A 23,396-nucleotide genomic window follows, 5' to 3' on the forward strand; every position below is an offset into this window, starting at 1 on the left:
ACCAACCAGGTGGTAAGGAAGCTACTTCACTTCTGAATGCCTCCACCTTTGTACCATAAGTTGTGCGAAGATTGAAATTAAGTGGTACAGTTCCTCTGACGCTTTATGGACTTCCAGAGATCCACAAGAAATATATTCCTCTACATCTGATAGTGAGTAGCATTGGCTCTCCAACCTGTGACTGTGCTAAACACTTAGCGCCATTATTAAGGCCTCTTATGGAAAAATGCACTCATTGCATGCATAACTAGGCAGAGTTCCATGGCAAACTAAAATCACTCAAATTGAACTTTTCTGATATATTAGTCAGTTTTGATGTAGTGTCTTCATTCAGAAAGGTTCCTCTTCTGGAATAATTATTTCTCATTGTCAAAACCTTTGATAAAGAGGTTACATAATTGTTTAAACATGTCTTTACCTTGCCATATTTTTTATTCAGTAACAAATTTTATGAACCGACTGACGGTGTCACCATTGGTAGTCCTTCATCACCATTGGTGGCCAACTTCTTTATGGAGGACTTCAAGGAAAAGGAGCTGGAATCTGATAGCTTGAAGCCCACAGTATTTTGAAGGTATGTTGATGACATGTTTGTAGTATGGCCCCATGGGGAAGCTAAAGTAAAAGAATTTTTAAATCACCTGAATTCCACCCATAGACAAATGCAGTTCACAATGGAAATTGAGAAACATGGATGCCTTCAATTTTGAAAGTTTTGGTATGACACAAAGATGATGCCACTTAGGAACATGAAGTATATCAGAAACTGACCCATATGGGTTTATATTTACATGCAAATAGCTGCCACAATCCTAAACAGACAATGAATGTTCTCAGAACTCTGGTACACAGAGCACATGTCATTGCTGATGAGAGCAGTCTGGAGGACAAGCTTCTACACTCGAGAAGAGTTTTTTAAAGCAATGGTATTCTCCATAGTAGTTACTTAAGGCTCTATGAATGAAACCAACAGTGAGCATAAGGAACGTAGAAGAAGACGCAGCAAGTTGTAAATGCATGGCTTTTCTGTCATATGTGGAGAACCTGTTATCAAAAATAGGATGGATCCTTAGCAAACACAAAGAGAAAATGATGTTTCATCCTCCACCAAAGACAGCAGCACTCCTGTGTTCCATTGAAAACAATTTGGTACTTCAGAAGCCTGGTGTTTACAAGATCCCCTGTGGGTGTGGCTGTTCAAACATTGGACAACCAACACATACAGTCCATGATAGGCATACAGAGCATTGCAGGTACACCCGGCCCTTACAACCTAATAAATTTGCGTTATTGATGCTGGGCACACTATAGTGTATGATGATGCTGAAATTTTAGCCTCTACTTCATCTTTCTGGGACTCAGTGTGAAAGACACAATTGAAATTTGTTTGGTGACAAATTTAATTAACAGAGATAGTGGCATCAGCTTCGACAAATCATGGAATCCAGCAGTTTCTTTAATAAACTTACAAAGATGTCACAATATTTGCAGCTCACAGAGATATATCGCTATCACTGTGTGGATTTATCTTGCTGCCATAGATCTAATTTCATGCATGTGTTGTACCTCTTTGTTGTCAGTCAGCATCTCTGGCACCTTGTGTACCTGTGGCTGTATGCGCAGTGGCGTGGTCCACGCATTTGAAAAGATGGAGCAAGTGCTGGACCATCAGTCACCTTGCTCACTCAGTAGATAGCTGGATGGTATACAGCTGAAATATCAGAGGAAGTGAAATTTACGCAGCTGCATACCCAAAAATAATTACATGGAACAATCATATGTGTTGTTTTATTTTCATCTATTTTGTCTGTTTTCTGAGAAAACAGCATGGTTGTGTTTATGTCTTATTGGCTGGAGAGAGGAGGAGATGGAGAGAGGGAGAGGGAACGGACAAAGAGCAAGTGAGGATGAGATGAACAGAGAGGGTAGGGAGAAGCAGATGAGGATATATACCCAATCCCCATGCATATTTAGCAATTGTGAAACATTGCCCACTAGTAAATAGTAATAACAATAGAAAATGAAACAATTACTTAATAAATAAGAGACTTTGACTTCCAGAAATATTCAATTTGAATGAAGGTGCATTATTGAAATCTAGTCTGCATGCATGTAAATTTGTGCCAGGATTATCCCACATTTATTGTGTAATCAGACAATACGAACCACTCTGCAGATCCAAACATGTACGCATGGGGTGCTGCTTTAGAGGTGCATACTTTAAGTCCATTGCACAACCCTGTGGGTATGGCCATTTGACTCACGTCTGTTTCTTTGATTTTCACTTTTATTGTTCTGTGTTCCTCTGCCATTTGTCATCAGAGTTCCTAAGCCTCTACTGTTTTTGTCATTCCTGATGTCATTTTGTGTCACTCACAAATTCTGTCCACATGCTTGTATGTGGTCCTCCTCTATCATGTGTAAAACCTTTGGGCAGAGTTTCACCTGCACTCTGTGTGACCAATACTTTGATAGAAATTGTGCACTCAAATTCAGCAAAATTTTGGCATGTGTTAGTATTTCTGTCACTGCACTGTGTGGCATCTCCCTATATATACCCTCTGACAAATCCATTCCTTTGATTCTTGCATCAGTACTGCAGCAATATAACACGGAAAGATTTGATGAAAATCATTGGGTGAACATTATGCTTTCCAGATAAGAACAATCAAAATTGATGAAGCTGTAATGTACTGCTCTTCAGTACATATGTCGTTCTAAATGGTTCTGGACTCTTGCTTATCATGAACCTTGCAACATGTACTCCATTTGCTGTATATTACCACATTTTTATTAACTTATTTCCTTGCCTGTATGTCTTTTTGGTACAAATTTTTCAGTTGATTTTAATATAACTTGCCAGTAAACTAGAGACTTGACATTTTAACTATACCTCAGAACTGGATGTCAATGCAATATTAACACACTTTCTGTTGGTGTGTTTGGTAGGGGAGGGGGGGGGGCTGGCTGAAAAAGACTGGTAATGCCTGACATCTAGGGTGCCCTTCATGAGTGGTGTGTTGTGTGGGTAGTATCTGAATGTTTCAGGACTTATATGGCAGATGGGTACTGCTGAGCACAGAGAGGGGTGAGGAGGAGATGGATAACAATAGTGGGTAGTATGAGGTATGAGATGGACACAGACAGGAGGGGAGAGGAGATGGACAGATGGATGTGGGGGGAAGGAGATGGACAGAGAGAGAAAGGGAAGGAGGAGGTGGACAGAGAGAGAGGGGTGAGGAGGAGATGGATGGAGGGAAGATAGAGAAGAAAATGGATAGAGACAGGGGATATGGAGAGGTGGACAGAGAGAGGCATGAACAGCAGATATCCAGAGTTAGGGGGAGGAGGAAATGGACAGAGAGAGGAGGAGGAGGAGATGTGTGCAGTATATTAACATATGTGTACAAGGGTGAAGCTACAGCTACGAAGCTAGGATTGAAATAAAAATCTTGCAAAAAGTCATATTCAGTTTATTTTGCTTGCTTCTTTATTTTATTTTGTTGGAAGGTAACAAACGAATTGATATATTATTAGTAAGTAGATATAACACCATTCTGTTCCTTATATTTTCACATGAAAAGGCACTGAAATAACCTGAAATTTAAGACATGACTCTTACAGTCTCATCAGTATGTTTAAAATGCATTGAAAAATTACACAAGCACAAGACTAAAGAGCAGAAAATGAATATTTAAATAAAAATAAAAATTTCAACTTACCACATTTTAAATCGGCGTGAAAAGCATAAAATAATTTCTCCTTACCCCATACAGAAAGTACTGAAAATGTATGACTGTGAAGTTTTGATAGCTAATACTTGTAAGATTTGAAACAAAAAATGTGGGGCAAATGCGATACATAATTAATGCATGAGTAGTTTACTTTCTTCCTACTATCCATATTCTGTGTTATTAAATACTCAAACTTTGGGGGTATGGCCCCTGTTTCTTAACGTGAGCTTTAACCCATTAACTTCACAATTTGTTTCAAATTGTGTTGCAAAAATAATTAATTATTCATTTATTAATGGAAAACATCCTCTTATAAATGACATTACAAACAGACATACAAAGATAGCTTTTAGTGAGCTACAAAATTTTGAAAGTTACCAATAATAAAATCCCGAGTATACTCACGCACTGGACTTCGACTAAGTTATCCTGAAACTTAAAGCTACAAAGTCTAATCATATGTTTCACAATGGTTTCCTGTGAACATAAATCTTCGAGGAGCTGGCTGCAGCACAGTGGATGTTTTTATCATGTACCACAGAACTGTGATGAAGACATCCTTAGAGGTGTCAAAACTTATTAAATAATTACTTGCAACTGAATGGCTATGTTATTTCTCCATCAAAACTCAGAGTCTTAAGTTAAGGTGTTAATTTCATTGGCATCTTGTTTTACGTTGTCTATGTTAGCTTCTGACTGCATGTGATTGACAGTTTTTAACTCTGCCAATGGCTTTTCGACTCTTACTTCTTTTTTCAGATGTTTCATGCATCTGCTCTTCTTTCTCAGTTTTGAGTGAGTCTGCCTGCATTTGAGTCCCTTCAGCAACATGCAAATTCATTTTCACCATAGGGCTTCAAAGGCCTGCTAAAACTGTGTACCTTCTTGGCCTGTACCCCTCTCCATTCTGAGAATTTTCTAACCTGTACTTCATGCCATTCCCTGAATTTTATGTTGAACTGTTGCCTAAAGTTCTTGTAATTTCATTTGAACTCCTAATCAAATTCCTTCCATAATGCAATTTCCATCACAAGAAACTTCTTCCTTAATTGTTGGTCCTGCTTCTGAAATTTTTTGCTCAAATCTTGCTTATGTTTGTCACAAGAATTGATTTTATTGGTCTGTATGTTATGGTCTGAAATAGCCTCAGCTTGGTTAGGTATAGCACCTACTTTTGTTACCAATGCTCTCGAGACTCTCGTACTAACTTCTCTCTGTGGCAATTCCTTTGTGACTACCATAGTGGTCATAGATGCAGTTGGACTATTAAATTTTTCTGTGACTTCATTTATTTGCTCAACTGGATCCCAATTTGCACATTATTGCTTAATTCACAACAAGAAATAATTTATTTCACTAGACACAGTTACAACATAACCACATAAATTAATTTTTCATGTATGCCATAGCATAGTGCACTAACTTGGAACAAGCACAGTACAGCTGCTGCTATTAACTGAAAAGCATTGTGTAATCACACCTAATCAGTCAAAAACTCTCAAAGTCTACAACTCTCCTGGTGCTGATTTTATTACTGAATGAAAGTGTCAGTTGCATTATTATTCAGGTGACAGTAGTCTCTTATTATTGATTCTGTTTCTGATAGCTTTCTTGTGTTTTCTTTTTCATCTTGAATAATAATTCAATCTGAGGCAGCAACAAAGATATAAACACCTAAGTGAGCAGGTAATCAACTGCAAAAACAAACAACACAAATGCTATAATGAATTGCATAGCTAAAAGGATTAATTTAGGTCACAACAGAGGACAGTGTAATATGACACTTGTCTTAGTGTGTCTTGTCTGGCATTACTTCCAGAGTATGATTTTCATTACTAATTATCACTGTTTGTGATTAATCTGCTAAACTACACAACTATTTAAAGAAATCTTGGAATGTCTGTACAGTTTTCTCTGTTGTTAATAATTGTGCAATGTGTATTTTGATGTGGTGTCTATGTAACATAAGTCAGTTTTCTCTTTTTTATACTTTTATTGTTTTAGTTGTTTCTTCTCACATTCTCCCAAAGATCTTTTTGATTTTTTTTAAATCAGCATATTCTATCATGTTCCCCTTATCATTTACTAAAAACTCTTATCCTATCATTAATAACTGCCTCTTTCCATTTCAGATGGTTTCCTTTGTTCTTGTGACATCTTTTCATATTTGCAGTACATTTGTTAAATAATTGCCTGTTTCACATATGCTTATGTAGCCTTCATTCTGTAGGGTGCAGAACTTTAATCTGATATACTTTTGTATTCGTAAATAATTTTCATAGTCTCCAATTCAAGCTGAGTGTGCAGAAGTTCTCACATTTATGCATTCTGTGATATGATAGATGATATTCTCCCAAAATCTTGGTGGTTTTCCTCTGGTCATGTTGAGTCTACTCACTAACATGAATAATCATTTGGGTCCCACTTCCCCTAATGTTTTTTAGAAATGCTGAATCAGTGCTATCTACCCTTTCTGCCCTGTTTGATCACAATTCTTCCAAAGCTCTGTGAAATTATGATTCTTCCACTAGATCCCTGTCTGCCAAATCAGCACACACTTATTTTATATCACACCAGCAGATTGTTCCTCCAATCAAGTTCCTCAGTGCATAATTTACACCTATCTCCTTTCTCCTCTGTATTTAAAAGTGAAATTTCTTTTGCATTCTTTGATGCTTTTGATTTTCATTCTAGCTTTTTTTGCAGTTCATCCTGATTTCATTGGTAGTAACTATATTGCTGTATTTACTTTTTCCTGAATATTTCTGTATTTTCTTCTCTCAGTTGAATTGTTCAGTTGAAGCATTTGCTCTGTTATTCATAATTTCTTTGTAGTCATCTTTATTATATGCATATTTGTCCCTCCAGCTTCTATGATTGCATTTTTTCTGGATATGATTTATTCTTCAACTGAACCACATATGTGATACTCATTATCTACAGACTCAGAGAGTGTAAATTCAGCTCATCATTTATCAATACTTCAATATTCTGCCTCCTGACACATTTGATTCTGCCTGATAAACCTCTTAAACTGCAGTGTACAGATGATCATCACTAAATTGTTATCTGGGACTGTACCTGTTGTGGGATATGCCTTACAATCCAATACTTCATTTCAGAATCTCCTGTCTCAGGTCCTTTTTGAACAATGTATTTGCTGTTATTAACTGAAATTTATCCCTGAACTCGAGGAGCCTTTTTCCTCTCTCATTCCTATTGCTGAGTATGTATTCCCCAGTAACACAGTGTTGCAATCTCCCATGACTGTTGAGTTTTCATCTCTCTTACATAAACTTCTGATATGTGCTCTGTCTTACAAAATGTTACCCTTTCTTTACTTTCTTAAATGTTATTTCATGGTGCCCCCTCATTGGCAGTCCCTTCCTAGGGATCCAAAGGGGAAGCTCTATTCACTTTTCTGCCTTTTTACTAAGGCCGTTAGCAAAAATTGAGGCTGACTCATATACAGAGAGTCTTCGGGTACAGTTACTGATCACTTTTACCACAACATAAGCAGTAACACATGATCTATGAATTTTGCAATAGTAGTTAAAGATGCTACTCCTAAACTGCATTTAGTATGCCATATGTACACAAATTCTAGTAATAAAAAGAAATGGTGTACTCTCAGTTGAAAGTACTGGGACAACACACAGGCATGGGTACCAGGATAATTCTTTTTGAAGTTGTGGATTGCATGGTTAACAAGAATTTCCAAGGCATCATATAAGAAGAGATATAAGAATATGTGGTACTACTGTTACATGATTGCCATTATCGACATTGAACGTGCACCTCAGTTTGGGCAATGCTGTAACAGTAATACCATCTCCTCTTATATCTGTTCTTATACGATGTCTTGGCAATTGTTGTTGACCTTGGAATCCACAAGCTCCAAATGAATTGTCTTGGTACATTATCCACTAAATCCATTACTTTTTTCATACCTCTAACAAAAACTTTTTTGTTCATCAGTATATTTTTTTCTCTTTCCTGTGACGTTATATATTTATTGGGCTGCTCTCTTTCCCATCAAACCACAAATGATCCATCAAGTCATGCTTTGAGACATGTAATGTTATAGGGTAAACTTCCATTAGCTCACCCTACATTGTTATGATCTCGTATTATTGCAGTAGTATACAGTATTTTGTATTTTTATCGGCAATATCTATTTTTTACACACAAACGATAGCACAGAAAGTGATCTATGTACATGATGATTGCACAACGTCACAGTCACTAGTTGATGTGGAACCAAGTGAGAGACTAAGTAAGTAGATCACAGAAATACATCACCAGTGAGACAAATACAAATCTGTGGACTACTCACACACAAAGGCTGCAAACAGTGCAGTTCTTCATGTAGAGTTCTGGGTGGCAGATGGCAGACCAGTGAATACAGCTTAGGTGATACCAGTGACTGTGATTGCTTTGTGCTGCATCTTTGATGGGAAGTAAACTGTGAGAGGTAGCCCCATTGGCTTTGGCACTGATGGTGCAGCACCACTCTCGAGAACTACAAGCACACCACAGGCTGCTCCTCCATTTCACTATCAGTATCCAGAGCAGTAGTGTGGTATGCCTGATGACCTGATACATCGTCTTCATCTGATTGGTCTTCATGCTATAAATGCCACTGGACAAATTGATGGCAGTTTTGGCTGGAGACTCTCTGATTGTTGGTCATCCTGACTCTTGAGAACTCTTCAGTTGCTATGCAGCAAAGGAACACAAAAACACATTGTTCCAGTGCGCACTTATTAACCTCACCTAATCTAGTCACATTTGATGTCCCCTTTCGTCATACATATCCACCCACCAACCTTACTTTTATCTTTGATCTCTTTGTGTTGTCATATCGATTTCAATTTGTTTTCAGCTTTCACTATCAGCTCAACTTCCTCAGGTTTCATCTAGTTTCCCCACACTTCATGCATCCTGCTCATTTTGTGATTTTTGCCATATATTTTTGCGAATTTTTTCACAGGTATTTCTAAGTTATTTACACACTTTACTTGTTTCTATCCTCCACTATGGATCCTTGCACCTTCCGTAGGTGCCAATACAGAAAAGTTTCCTTATCCCTAACCAGAACCCAGTCCCACATACTGTTGCTGCATTTTTGCCTGCCTCATGGAATCCCTCCAGAGGGCCTTACCATCAAATTGCCCATCACCAGTTGGAACCCCTCCTTCCACAATGACCTCCATCTGTTTAAATTCCATCAGTCACTAGCCCTCACCAAACTAGTTTTGCAAAACCTTGTAAATCAGGCCCAAATCTTCTTACAATACCTCCTTCCTGCTGGAAAAATTTTTCTGCTCTGCAATTCCAAATTCCTGTATCCCATCTCTCACAGTGAAACTCTTGTCCTCCAGGAACTAAATCAGCATGCATAATGCCATCTCAAAAAGCTCTCCGACCTATTCACCTATTACTACCACCTTGGATTACCATTATACACTACCTCATCTGCCCGCATCTCGTGGTCGTGCGGTAGCGTTCTCGCTTCCCACGCCCGGGTTCCCGGGTTCGATTCCCGGCGGGGTCAGGGATTTTCTCTGCCTCGTGATGGCTGGGTGTTGTGTGATGTCCTTAGGTTAGTTAGGTTTAAGTAGTTCTAAGTTCTAGGGGACTTATGACCACAGCAGTTGAGTCCCATAGTGCTCAGAGCCATTTTTGAACTACCTCATCCAACAGCCTCCATCCCTCCCCCACATACCCTCATAGCTGACAAACCCTGCCTTGCATACCTGCTATATTTACCATACTCTCAAAACCTCCCTCCCACCACCATACAGCACTCTGAACCTTACTAGATCTGAAACACAGCCATGAACCTTTTCTCCAAAAACCCTAGTACCACAGAAGTATCGGCCCTTTCCAAAGGCCTTACCTTTCACCCTGCTCCCAAATTCAATCATGCTGGCAATGCAAAAGCAATACTAAACCCTGCCTTCCCCAGTTCACTCCTACATTCAACCATGATCCAACCCCACTGCTCCAGATCACCCTCTGTTACAGTTCTAGTATTTCTTAACCTTGAACCTTGTCTCACAATCACTCCCCAAATTCCTCAACATGTGAGTGAACATTACATCCATAGAAAGAACCACAATCAGCAACCTAAAACCGGAAAACCTGATCCTGACCTTATAGTCCTGCACACTGTCAAAGGCTCAACCGCTGATTTTGATCCGTAAAGATTACCTCATCAAAGGAATCTCAGATTCGTTCACCTACAAACCTTGTCACATTGATCCCATTCTGGAAATCCAGTCTCTCCTCAAATCCTTATACCCATCCCAGAACCTCTCCCTTGAGTCTGTCTCTCTCATCAACCGTACCACTCCCCGCACTTCTACCTTATCCATGTTTCCCAAAGTCCATAAATCCAACCATCCAGGATGTCCCATTGTGGCCAGTTTCTGTACCCCCACTGAGAGAATCTCTGCACTTGTAGACCACATCTTCAGCCTATTATCCATAGCCTACTCTCCTTTATGAAAGACACCAACTATTTCCTCCACTGACTGTCCACAGTTCCTGTTCCTTTACCACATCACACCCTTCTCACCACTGTTGATGCCACATCACTTTATACTAAGATCTTTAGTGCCACTGTCCTTTCCACTTATGAATGCTATCGTTCTCAATGCCCAATGGATTCCAAACCTACAAACTCCTTCCTGGTTACTATCACCAACAATATCCTCAATCACAAATATTTCACCTTCGAAGTCATCACCTACAAACAAATCTGTGGTATGGCAATGGGCACCTGCATAGCTCCAATCTATGCCAAACTATTCATGGGCCATCTAGAGGGAATCCTTCCTAACCAACCAGAACCTCAAACCCCTGACCTGTTTCATATTTATTGATGATCTCTTCATAATCTGGATTGAGGATGCGGCCACCCTATTCACAGTCCTCCAGAACCTCAACACTTACTCTCCCATTCACTTCACCTGGCCCTCAATGTAACAGGCCACCATCCTTAATGTTGACCTCCACCTCTGTCCATGTCAAACCTATCGACACCAGCAATACCTCCACCTGAATAGATGCCACCCATTCCATGCCAAGAAGTCTCTTCTGTATAGCCTAGCCACCCTTGGTTGTTGCATATATAATGACAAGCAGTCCCTCTCAAAATATACCAAGGGTCTCACTGAAGCCTCCACAGACCAAAATTACTCTCCCAACCTTGTACAGAAACCTAGATGCAAGACCTGTCCCACCACCACCTACTCCAGTCCAGTCACAAAATCACCTGTCCCACCAAAGGCAGGGCTACCTGTGAAATCTGTCAAGTGATCTACAAGCTACGCTGCAGCCACTGTGCTGCATTCTACATGGGCATGACAACCAACAAGCTGTCTGTCCACATGAATGACCACCGACAAACTATGACCAAGAAACAGCTGGGCGACCCAGTTGCTGAGCATGCTGCCACACAACATTCTTCATTTCAATTACTGTTTCACAGCCTGCACCATTTGGATTCTTCCTGCCAACACCAGCTTTTCTGCCTTGCACAGGTGGGAACACTCCCTGCAATATATCATACATCCCCATAACCCTCCTGGCCTCATCCTTCATTAGTCACTGTCCTTCACCCACCTGTCCCCTTCCCTGATGCAAATCCAGCACTACACAACCTTCTTTCTCAGCAATAAACTCACAGTGTTTTTACTTCTCTTGCCCCCCTCCCCCACCACTCTCTGTCTAACCTTCCATCTGCAGCTAGCTGCTCTACGCTCTCCCCACTATGTCCCTGTATGCTCCCACAGGCAACACTTCATCATCCCCCAACACAACTCTTCATCCCCCACCCCTACCTTGCTGGCCCTCCCCCTCCCTGCCACAGTCTCTTCCTGACCCCCACCACCCAGATTGTCTCTCCCATCATATACTGTTGTTTGCAGTCTGGCCTCAATGACCAGAGACAGTGGTCATGTGTGTGTAAATTGCATTTGTGTGAAATGTGTGTGTTTTCAGTATTTCAGAAGAAGGGCTTTTGGCTGAAAGCTTACTCGTTTAGCAGCCTTTTTGTTGTGCCTGTCTGCAAACTAACATCTCCACTATATGGTGAGCAGTAATCTATCCTTTTCATAATATCGTCATTATTCTATCCTGGATTTTCCATTGTTTGATTTCATTATTGCTTGAATATGTTCTACATAATTTTTATGTAAAAAGATTTTAATGTTTATATGCAAGCCATAGTTACCAGTCATTTTACCATCAGCTCTCGCTCATTGCAAAGAGACTTGAATGAGAATTATTTTGGTGTTCATGGAACATGTTTCACTACGACTGTGCATAACACAGCACGTTATTCTATTGCCTGCAATATCATTTTTCTCCACCATGGAAAAAAAAATCTGTTTGGAGGCCTTGGGCCAATGGAAACTCTAGTAACATGACCTAGAATAAATAGTCATATCTGGAAGTGCATTCAATAATTCTTTTGATAATGAAGTCATTGATGCTTCCAAGTGAATGCCAGTGAATAAGAATAAAATTTTGTCTACAACCAAGAATTGTTTGTATTAATCTACACCTCTGCACTGCTTCCATATAACACACAAAAAGAATGAAAAAAAGAAAGAAAGAAAAAAAGGGTGGTGTAAGGTCATTACAGTAAGAAGCAGGACCACAGTGTGTGACATCAGAACAATATTTTTCTAATATATTTTATTGTTTAGGTAATAGACTTCTGCTCCTCTCTTCCATTAAACTGGAAACTACAAATAAAATATTGTAACAATCAGATTTCCTTGTTTGTTTTATATGAGTATGTGTAAAAAAAAGAGATAAACTTTTGTCATTATTGTAGTCATGGTGTTGATGAGGGCAAGAATGTTAATAATAATTTTAGTGTTTTAGAAGATGTAAGAACAAGATTGTAAATTTATGCAAAAAGAATGATAAATTAAGCAATGCAGGAAGTACCATACTGTGGAGAAGAGGGAAATGAAGGCAGAAACAGGAGAGAAAGAGGGAGAGTTGATATGTGGTAATTATCTTGGAGTTAGATCAGAGTTGTACTAGGGAGTCAACCAGAAGGATTCTTCTAAATGTAAAGAATGTGGAAGTTTTCTATTATTGCATTGGACATTGTGCGACTGTTAAAAGGAAATCTACTAACTGAAAAGTAAAATGAACCTAAATATTTCACACACACACACACACACACACACACACACACACACACACACACACACCACTTTCTTAGGCCCTGTAATGAATATTATTTTTTGTCTGAAAATGCACATGATATTATCGACTACATAAAAAAAATCACTTCACTCCTTAGTTAATTCCACTCTTTTTTGCCTTTTTTTATTGTTCGAAGTGAAGGTCAGTAGACTTGTGGTGTGCTGAAAAACATTTAATTTGGGTTTCTATAATCTCAGAGATATTACTAACTGTCTTCTCACCTCTTGCGAAAATTCAGAATAGTTTAATTTAATTTCGTGGCTATCGCTTTGGCAACGTAAGGAAAAAAAATGTAGTAAAGCAAAATCTGTAACATTTATAAATTGGGGATTGGTGATAGTTACTATGAAATGAAAGCAGAAATGCCAAATTAAACAATTATTATTTAACAAAAGAAGCTTTTTATACAGACGTCAGGCATCTCATTCATTAATTTCACAGTTTTGGACAATAACTTATGTGTCACAATGTTTAACTACATGTAACAACAAACTGTATAAATATATGAATGTACACAAACTGACAAAATCCATACATTTTAAAATGTCCACGGATGACTAAATAAATAAATAACATAGAATTTTTGCCATATTCCAGCGAAATATGTGATTATGATTGTGATTTTTATTGGTCCCGTAAATTACCTTTTGTACAGATATGTACTTGTAACACAGGACATGTCATTAGGCTTACAATCTAGATAATATGAAAGATAAAAGTATATAAAGTAGCCTACACATTAAAAATGTGTAGGAGCTTTCACAGTATTTACACTCATGCTCATAAATTAAAGGTAATTGCAGAATGTGGTGCCACACAATGTGGCACTATATAAAACTGGTGCTAATAGCATAGGCACATAGGGAACACACATGACACAGATCTGTAAGTCCATGGTATTGGTGAAAAGTTGAGAAAACCAACCCAAAACACATGTACTACAAAACGCCACTGTTTCCTGAGCATGTACACCGACATCAATATGGCATATGATCACCATGCGCATGTACACAGGCCGCACAACGGGTTGGCATTCTCTGGATCAGGTGGTCAAGCAGCTGCAGGGGTATAGCCTCCCATTCTTGCACCAGTGCCCATTGGAGCTACTGAAGTGTCCTAGGTGTTTGAAGACATATGTTGACCAAGAGCATCCCAGATGTGCTTGATGGGGTTTAGGTCTGGAGAAAAGGCAGGCCACTCCATTCACCTGATATCTTCTGTTTTAAGGTGGTACTCTAAGATGGCAGCTCAGTGGGGTCATGTGTTATCATCCATCAGGAGGAATGTGGGACCCACTGCACCCCTGAAAAGGCAGACATACTGGTGCAAAATGATGTCCCGATACACCTGACCTGTTACAGTTCCTCTGTCAAAGACATGCAGGGGTGTACATGCCTCAATCATAATCCCACCCTACACCATCAAACACGACCTCCTTACAGGTCCCTTTCAAGGACATTAAGGGGTTGGTATTTGGTTCGTGGTTCACACCAGATGAAAACCCGGTGAGAATCACTGCTCAGACTATACCTGGACTCGTCTGTGAACATAACCTGTGACCACTGTTCCAGTGACCATGTACTGTGTTCTTGACACCAGGCTTTATGGGCTGTCTTGTGACCAGGGGTCAATGGAATGCACCTTGCAGGTCTCCGGGCGAATAAACCATGTCTGTTCAGTCATCTGTAGGTTGTGTGTCTGGAGACATCTGTTCTAGTGGCTGTGACAAGGTCCCAAGCAAGGCTACCTGCAGTACTCCGTGGCCATCTGCGGGCACTAATGGTGAGATATCGGTCTACTTGTGGTGTTGTACACCGTGGACGTCCCTTACTGTAGCGCCTGGACATGTTTCCTGTTTGCTGGAATTGTTGCCATCATCTTGAGATCACACTTTGTGGCACACGGAGGACCCGTGCTATGACCTGCTGTGTTTGACCAGCTTCCTGTTACCCTAGTATTCTACCCCTCATAACGTCATCAATATGTATTCTTTGAGCCATTTTCAACACATAGTCACCATTAGCACATCTGAAAGCATCTGCACATTTACTTGCTGCACTGTACTCCGACATGCACCAACACACCTCTATGTATGTGGACTGCTACCAGAGCCACTATGTGATGACCGCAGGTCAAATGCACTGCATCGTCATACCCTGAGGTGATTTAAACCTGCAAACCGCCCATCAGAGCATTGTTTCACCATGTATCAGCATTATCCTTAATTTATGAACATGAGTGTATATATTATTACATCGTATACAATGACTTATGATGCAGTATACTCATAATATTACACGGTACAAAATGACTTATTATGATAACATACAAAAAAAATAATAATTTTGTGAGATGTAATTAGCTTATATTATACATCAGTGATTCCTAATTATAGTTAATTTCTTTAAAACTGATTTCTGTTGCTAGGTCTTTTTATGATGCATGAGATTTATCGCTCACAGGATGAACTTTTGATCACTGTTTGCTAGTGTAGTCAGCTACACTATAATATACACCTTGCATCAGAAACTTTTTTTAGAGTTTTGGGGAACACTTTCTCAGTTTTGAGGTCTTGTAATTCCGTTGGCATTGCTTGTATTAACTTAATGCCAGAGTATTTGGGTCCTTTTTCAAAAATCTTAAGTCTATGTTGAATGCAGCACAGTTGTTTCCTTTTCCTTGTGTTGTGTGTATGAACAGTCTCATTAGTCTCCAGTTTTGTGTGATCACGTAATGCACTCACAATGCTCTTGAATATATATAATGATGGAAATATTAGAATGTTTAGTTCTTTGAAACAACTTTTACACTATTCTTTTTGCTTCTTTTTCTATATAATTTGAATGGCTTGCATCTGTAATGTGAATATTCTCTTCATTCCTGTGGTAGTTGAGTTCCCCCATACTGTGACCCCATATCACATGTATGGTTGAAAAAGTCCATGATAGACAGTGTACAAGAGGTCTTGTTAAGTATACTGAGCCAGTTGTTTCATTATAAATATCACTGAGCTTAGCTTACTGGAAACAGTATTTATCTTCTGTTTCCAATTTAGCTCACTGTCTATTGTAATGCCCAAAAACTTAACTGAGGCTACTTCTTCCAGTCCATTTTCATCTAAGAAAACATCCATCTCTTCTTCTTTTTGTTTATTTTTGAAGACCATGTACATAGTTTTTTTTTTCAGATTAATAATTAACCCATTTTCAGAGAGCCATTGTGCTGTGCTACTGACTGATATGAATGTATTTTGCTCAAGTGCCTCCAAATTGTTGGAAACATTTAGTACAGTCATATCATCTGCATAAAAAATTACAATAATCTTAGCCTGACTCTGGAGCAAATGCAAAAAGTATTCATAGTAAAGTCATATCAGTAATCGCAATTGGCAATAATGAAAGCACAATTAAACAAATTCCTAACAGGAACACAATTTCAGTTCATTTGAACAAAATGGAAGGAAATAAGTGTCTGATAGAGTAAGATGCTGTTGGAAAGGGATGCGACTAAAAAAAGAGAAAGAAAAGATGAGCACGTATTCTTATATAGAACAAAATACAGATGATAATGCTATGGCACTTTCATTATCCTAGGCGTACATATTTGCTTGAGTTGCAGTGCAGTTCATTGACTCAGTGGTTAAATTATATCTTTAACGCTTGATATTTCAATAGGAAAGGAAAATAGTATGTTATTACTTCGTGGGCAGGGCACAATATTGCAGTATATTCATCAGTGGCGTATGGAGGACTAGCACAGCACATATAACTGAAGGGTTGCTCTGGAACTAAAATAAGTAAATTCTCTTTTATTTGTTTTATGTTATAGTAAGATGTGTAAATTTGAACTAAACTATAAATCGTTATAAAACAGTTGCAATAATATACTACAATAAAAAAACTGGACTGTGCAACAACTGACATTCTGAGTAAGTATTCACTGAAAAAGTTTTGAGTTGTTGATATTATTTCTGATATGATACTTTGAGAGAAGTGTAATACTGAATATAAGAAACTTCATTTATAATTGAAAATATGAGGGAGCATGCTGACAATGTTGAACCGTTGATTTTTTGACTGAAATAATAGCTCATGTCTTTTTGTAATTTAAGTGAACGTTCAGTATCTGCTCATGTTGCTTGAACACAGGTTTCACAAAACTATTTTACAGTCATATAGAGGTGCTGTTTTTACTTCATTACTTCTCAGTAAGTTGAAGTGGGGTGAAATGGAATTCCCCTCTCTTTTCATCACAGGAGGGAGAGCTTTCTGCATATTATAAGTATGTACTGAGATTATGCTGTCCTCTCGCAAGTGCAGTTGTATTGTTTGATCTACTTTCTCCTTTTGCAACATTTTCATCTATCCCTCATGTCATCCATCTTTGCCTCATGTATAGTCACATCCTCATCTTCTCTTACTCTCATCCTTTACTTGTTGATCACACTCACTCCTCTGCTACTTCTCATATCTTCACACCCCATCTTTTGTCATTTCCCTGCATTTATATATTCTGTATTTCTCCAGTGGTTCTGGGTTTTGGATGACCTCCCTGCCCATTCCTTTTTTTATCTCATACAAGAAACATGAATTCTGTTAAGCTCAAAGCTTCAAATCAATTTCATGTAGTTTTTGTTGTCATTACAATTCCACCAATTGCTGAATGTTGCAAGCTCCTCCTTCACTGTTGCTGTGTGTTCTTCAGATACAAGTAAACAGGGAATAGATTCAAGATAACAGCTGTATGTGAGTCAGTGAGTTTTGTTTGACACATTTAAATTACATCTGTAGAACTGAGTCGTAACATTTCCTCTCATGCTAAAGGTGTTCTTATAACAATTGGCATAATACAAGACTTCATTGTAGCCCTGTATTAAAGATGTTGGAGTTGCTTGATGTTGTTCTTCAGTAGAAAAAATTACTGATACATATTTTTTTATTAATGTTGTAGGATATGTTGTTGCTATGTCAAAGCACTACAGCCATATAAAAGCCCTTGGTGGTCTGAGGTTTCTCAGATATTTTAGCAGGGAAGTAGGAAAACAGAGCACACATGTTTCTTCGGAAATATCTCGCATAAGGAACGTTGGCATTTTGGCCCACATTGATGCTGGTATGTAGATACTTTTGTACTAGTTCAGAGTATAGAAAGCATTTAATATTGTTAATTATTTTTAATTTTTCCCTTACCTATTTATTTATAATGAATTACCTTCTTCATTCTTTTGGTGTTATTAAGGAAAGACAACAACAACAGAGAGAATGCTTTACTATTCTGGAACAATTCACAGTATGGGTGAAGTTCATCGCGGCAACACAGTTACAGATTATATGGTCGAGGAAAGAAATCGAGGTAATATTCCCAATGTTTTCTAATATCTGTTTCTTGTAAATCAATGTATTGATTGTTTACGAATGTGTCTCCATTTAAATATCATTTCTTTGTAGAGCAAGGTGTGAGTGAAATGTGTCAAACAAAAATTTCCTACTTGACTATAGTGAACACATACAGGATACCCTTTTTCTTCATATATCATATTGCACTGTATAGAATTAGATCATCAGAAGGGATGTTTGTATAGCAATTGAGGCTGTAATCTTCTTATACCTGGCACTGAGATGGAGTGACTTTGAAACACAATAAGGAACCTAAAATGCTATGATTTCTTGTGCTATCATTTCTCTTGGAAATAAGTTTTACCTAGGTGGCTATCAAGCTGCATATCAACCCAGTGTGCCAACTTCTCATGGTGTTACAGGCTTTGAAATAATCAACAGCTCAGTCATTCACAAATTGTTTCCTATAAATCTCATTGTAAAGGAGAATCATCAATGACATCCAACATGCCAAGTTACACAATAACAGAAAGGATCAGGCATTTTATATATACATGTACATCTACATCTGTACTCTGCAAACCACTGTAAGTGCATGGTAAAACTACAACTGTTTAATGTAAATGAAGAAGCAGCAGGGTTTTTTTTTTTTTTTTTTTTTAAAAAAAAAAAAGTAGTGACTTCACTGCTTTTATACTATTTATTTCAGTTTTTGTAACAAAAAAACAGTAATTTTTAATGCAGTTTCTAACAGCTACGTGAATTAATTAATATGTACCTAAAATCATCCCTATGGGATCTTTTTAAACAAAAAATGAAAATGGATTACCTCAGCTGATTTTGAGATAACAGAATGTTCTTTAGCACACTTTTAATTCACAGTTTGTATCTATTGTAGGTCAGTGTTCTTTTCTAATTTCAGTTTATATTGATGTCCTCTACACAGACAAGTTCTGCTGCTTTCAGTGGCCATGCCTCTGATATTTTCCTGCTGTGAGTTTAGTGTATGTGATGCAAAATTAAAAACCATTGTGAGGATAATGGGAAAGATGAAAGTTACCTGTCATTTTAATACCACCTAAAAGAGACATGGTTATCACTACAAAACTGGAAGCTTCATCTTTATTATGCTTACTGCATTTTTTGTACCATCATTAATATCATACCTGCCATACATGACTACATGACTCTTGAATGAAAACCTGAACGATTTCATTCCGCAAAAACTTGGTAAAAGTTGCCAAGACCTAATGAAATGAAACAAGTGTGGTAGTGACCGACTGTGTAATTACAATTGCATCATAATAAATAACAATAACGTAAACAATATTACCTTTACGATATGAAGATGAACTTCTGACAATATGGTGCACTTCTACAAAACAAATGTGTATCAAGCATCGTAAATTGATTTAGATGTGATGCACTGAGCAATATTGCATTTAATTATGTCTTTTTGTTTGTTTACTTGTCTGTGAGTTTGTGAGGAAGGGGGGAGGGTGTCTAAAAACAACAAATTTGGTTTTGATGAGGAAAAATGGAAGTGTTTGCAAACTTCCAAATTCCACTTCTAATCAATTTATTGAACATAGCAGTTTTACATGTTTGAAGAATACTTTGTGAATTATTGTTTTGTAGGTATCACTATTACTTCTGCTGCTGTTACCTTTTATTGGGATGAACACAAATTCAACCTAATTGACACCCCTGGTCATATTGACTTTACTATTGAAGTGGAGCGCACTCTAAATGTGCTGGATGGCGCTATTGTTATTTTGGATGGCTCTGCTGGTAAGTAATATCTAATTTACTCCCAAGTAAAATCATATTAAAATTTGCCCAAATATATAGCTTAAAATATATGAGAAAGCCACTTTCTCTCTCTCTCTCTGTTTTGTATCATATACACATGTGTGCCCTTCCATCTTCCCCCCCCCCCCCCCCCCCCCCCCCCCCCCCGCCCAGCACACACACACACACACACACACACACACACTCTTTGTAGCAGATGTAGCTTAAGAGCTGCCTGGAAATCCGAGAATAGTTTAAACTGTAGAAAAGCCAGAAGTGAGAGGGAGAGGGTGAGTGTGGATGCATAATGAGGTATGAGTTAGGAGCTGGAGTGATGTGTAAGGGAACAAAGAATGAAAATAAAAGAAAATCAAACTTCTAGAAGGAGAATGCCATATACTGGGGTAAATGTAACTACCCCTGCTGGAAAATATTGTAGTATTTGTTATGAAGATTTAGTGAAGCACCAAATACATGCATATTTCCCAATTAATGCTTATCTGTTTGGGTTTTTGGCATTGTCATATGATTTTGAGTAGAAAGCTAACATTTCTGGATGCTGTTATGAGGTTCTGCTTTTCTCTAAAATAATTTTTTGTAAATATAAATTTCAGATTAAAAATCTGGAAATATGGTGTACTTCATTGTTTATGATATATTCGCAAAATTTACATAAAGTTTGGCTCTTTTATGAAAACTAAAATTATTTATGAATTTAGATAAATTACTATTTATGCGTGCGAATATTATAGACTTTTGGAAATATAAAAATTATTGTGTTGACCATAACAAATGACATAAAAGAGGAAAAGTTATTTTCTTTGCAAAGAAAGATTAATTAACAGTTTATATGCTTTTTGTATACTGAAGCAATAGAAGAAGTTTTTAAGACATACTAATAGTTTAAGATTATGATCACAGTCTGAGATAATTAAATTTTGATGTGAATTTCACCAATATACAGCATCTTTGACATGTTGTCAACTAAACTGCAGGTTCTAAAGAACAAGTGAACAGGTTTGTTTTCCTAGTCAAGCATCATTCTGATACAAAGGATCTACAAGTTTAACAAAGAAATATTTCACCATTGTACTGCAAGACATGAATGTGGCTTATACCCTGGTTACATGAAGTCTGAGTGTAGATGAATTGATTGACTAATAGTCGCCAGACTAAATACAGTTCTTTGGATCAAAGGCACAGTGCCACACAATCCAATTGTTGGAGTTTCAGGTTCTAATAGTTCTAGGGATGTTTGGGTATAGCTTAACAAATACTGAACTATGGAAGGTAAGTGCAAGTACAACATACACAAGTGGAGTTGTTGCACTGACACTAGTGTGACTGTGGTGATATTCGGACATTGAGCCACATTGTGAGTGAGTGCCTAAATAGATGTTTTCCTGGTGGTATCTAGAGTCTACATGAATCAGAAAATTAGGTGCTCCACTATGTTGAGTCTTATGGCATTTGTGTTTAGTCTGGCCCATTTAATGTCTGTATAGTGTAAATAGCTGTACGTGTAATTTTTGTTTTTGTTTTGAGTTTGTTGCTACAATTGATGGTTATGATGATAATAAACACTCATTCAAGAGAATCACTTCAAGGTATTTTCTGCAAAGCCAATAAGACTTTTGAAAGTTGCGCAAAATCACTGAGCTGTTATTTCAAATATTTTGTTACCAATAATTTCACTTTTTGCCTTGAAATTGAAATATTGTGGCACATTCATATTCCCCCCGCCTTCCCCCCAGCTGGTCACACTAGCATGGTTTGGGTTTTATGAGTTCTGGTGCCAGTGTTTGGTGGAGATGGCACCATGCCGAGCCTTGCTGCAGTGGTGCAACACAGCATTTGAGAGCCTGGGGGTGCAATTTGAAAGCAGCATCAATCTGAAGCCAACTTTGGGTCAAGCGAGCAACAGCACATGCAATACTTTGAGTATGGGACTAGGCCAAGGTCTCATTTTTGTCTCAGAGTCTCTGGCTCTGAGAGACTGTCACCAGACATTGGAGCTGGGGTGTGGAACTTGGTATCAGAAATATGAAGCCAAGTTGGCTGCATAAACATGAGGTAGTGCCATGAGCTGGTGTGGGCAGTGGCAGACAAGCCTTGGGTTCGATGCCAGGTGTGCTGTGGCACTTTCTTATTGGTGTGGCTGCCCAAGGGGTTGACTGCTGTCATCAACTGAGGGTGCTGCAGTGGGCAATGAGTTTAAATTACCAGAATGAGATGGTCCCTTGACAGACAGATTGTGCTGTGGTGTTGGAGGGTCTGGCTATGTGACTGCATGAATTGTTAGTGCAGCATCTCATGTCCCATATTTCCTCCCTCCCCCCCCCCCCCCCAAATAAATTAATCCTAGACCTTCGAATTGATAACACTTCCACCCTCATTCTCACATACTTTTGCATGTATTTTCCATACCTTCCTGTCCTGCACAAACTTGTTGAACTTCGATCTTACCAGTCTACCCCTCCTGCCCCCCCCCCCCCCCCCCCTCTCTTCCCTTACTCCATCATGCACATACCAGTCTTACCAAATCCATTTACACCTGCTGTCCCCATTCTTTAGGCATGTACACCCACCAACCTCCATCCTACTATTATCATTTTTTAATGTATTTTTTACTTTCATATTGTATTTTTACATCATTTATCATTTGTTTTTACCTTTCACTTTCGGCCCTACTCCTTCAGGTTCCATCTCTCGTGCCCATACTTCATCTGTACTGTCCTTTTTGTGAGCTTTTTCTGGGTAATTTAGCATATCTTACATATTTTTATGAGCTTTTTTATATTTTTGTGCATTTTTTTATCTTCCACTACGTATCCTTGCTCCTTCTATCTACACCAATATAGAAAAATTTTCCAGTTCCTGTTGAGAAGTGAGTCCCACATACTGTTCCTGAGTTGTTTCCAAGCTCTCGAAATCCCTGCCCCAAATAGCCTGACCATCAAATTATCCATTTCTGGCTGCTACCTCCATTCCATGGTGACCTCTACCTGTTCACATTCTGTCAGTCCATAGCCCTCACCAACCTAGTACTGTAAAACCAAGTAAATCAGGCCCAAACCTTTTTGCAACACCACCTGTCTATCCATAAACTTCATCAACTCTGCAGTGCCAAATTCCTTCATCCCATCTTTCACACTGAAGCCCTTGCCCAGCAGGAACTAGAGCAGCATTCGCAGCATCACCTCAAAAAAACCCTCCAAACTGTTCACAACTATCCCTGCCACCTCTACAAGAGCCTCCTGATCTGCTCCACACTCCATCATAGCCAACAAATGGTGCCTTG

At 38.5% G+C, this 23,396-nt stretch overlaps 1 protein-coding gene across 5 annotated transcripts in view; it reads left to right on the plus strand.

Moving 5' to 3' along the window:
- The window catches only part of LOC126471512 (ribosome-releasing factor 2, mitochondrial), a 239,993-nt gene that overhangs the window by 57,967 nt on the left and 158,630 nt on the right, over nt 1-23,396 (plus strand). For 4 of the 5 annotated variants that reach the window (XM_050099755.1, XM_050099761.1, XM_050099747.1 and 1 more), the window contains 3 exons: nt 17,919-18,080; nt 18,207-18,320; nt 19,943-20,095. In XM_050099755.1, the coding sequence (XP_049955712.1) occupies nt 17,933-18,080; nt 18,207-18,320; nt 19,943-20,095 (415 nt within the window). In that variant the 5' untranslated portion in view covers nt 17,919-17,932. Of the gene's footprint in view, nt 1-11,744; nt 11,835-17,918; nt 18,081-18,206; nt 18,321-19,942; nt 20,096-23,396 lie in introns of all 5 variants that reach the window. The other variant, XM_050099734.1, reaches the window with a different exon arrangement.

Source organism: Schistocerca serialis, chromosome 1 (genome assembly GCF_023864345.2).
Source record: "Schistocerca serialis cubense isolate TAMUIC-IGC-003099 chromosome 1, iqSchSeri2.2, whole genome shotgun sequence".
In the NCBI taxonomy this organism is placed as follows: Eukaryota; Metazoa; Arthropoda; class Insecta; order Orthoptera; family Acrididae; genus Schistocerca; species Schistocerca serialis.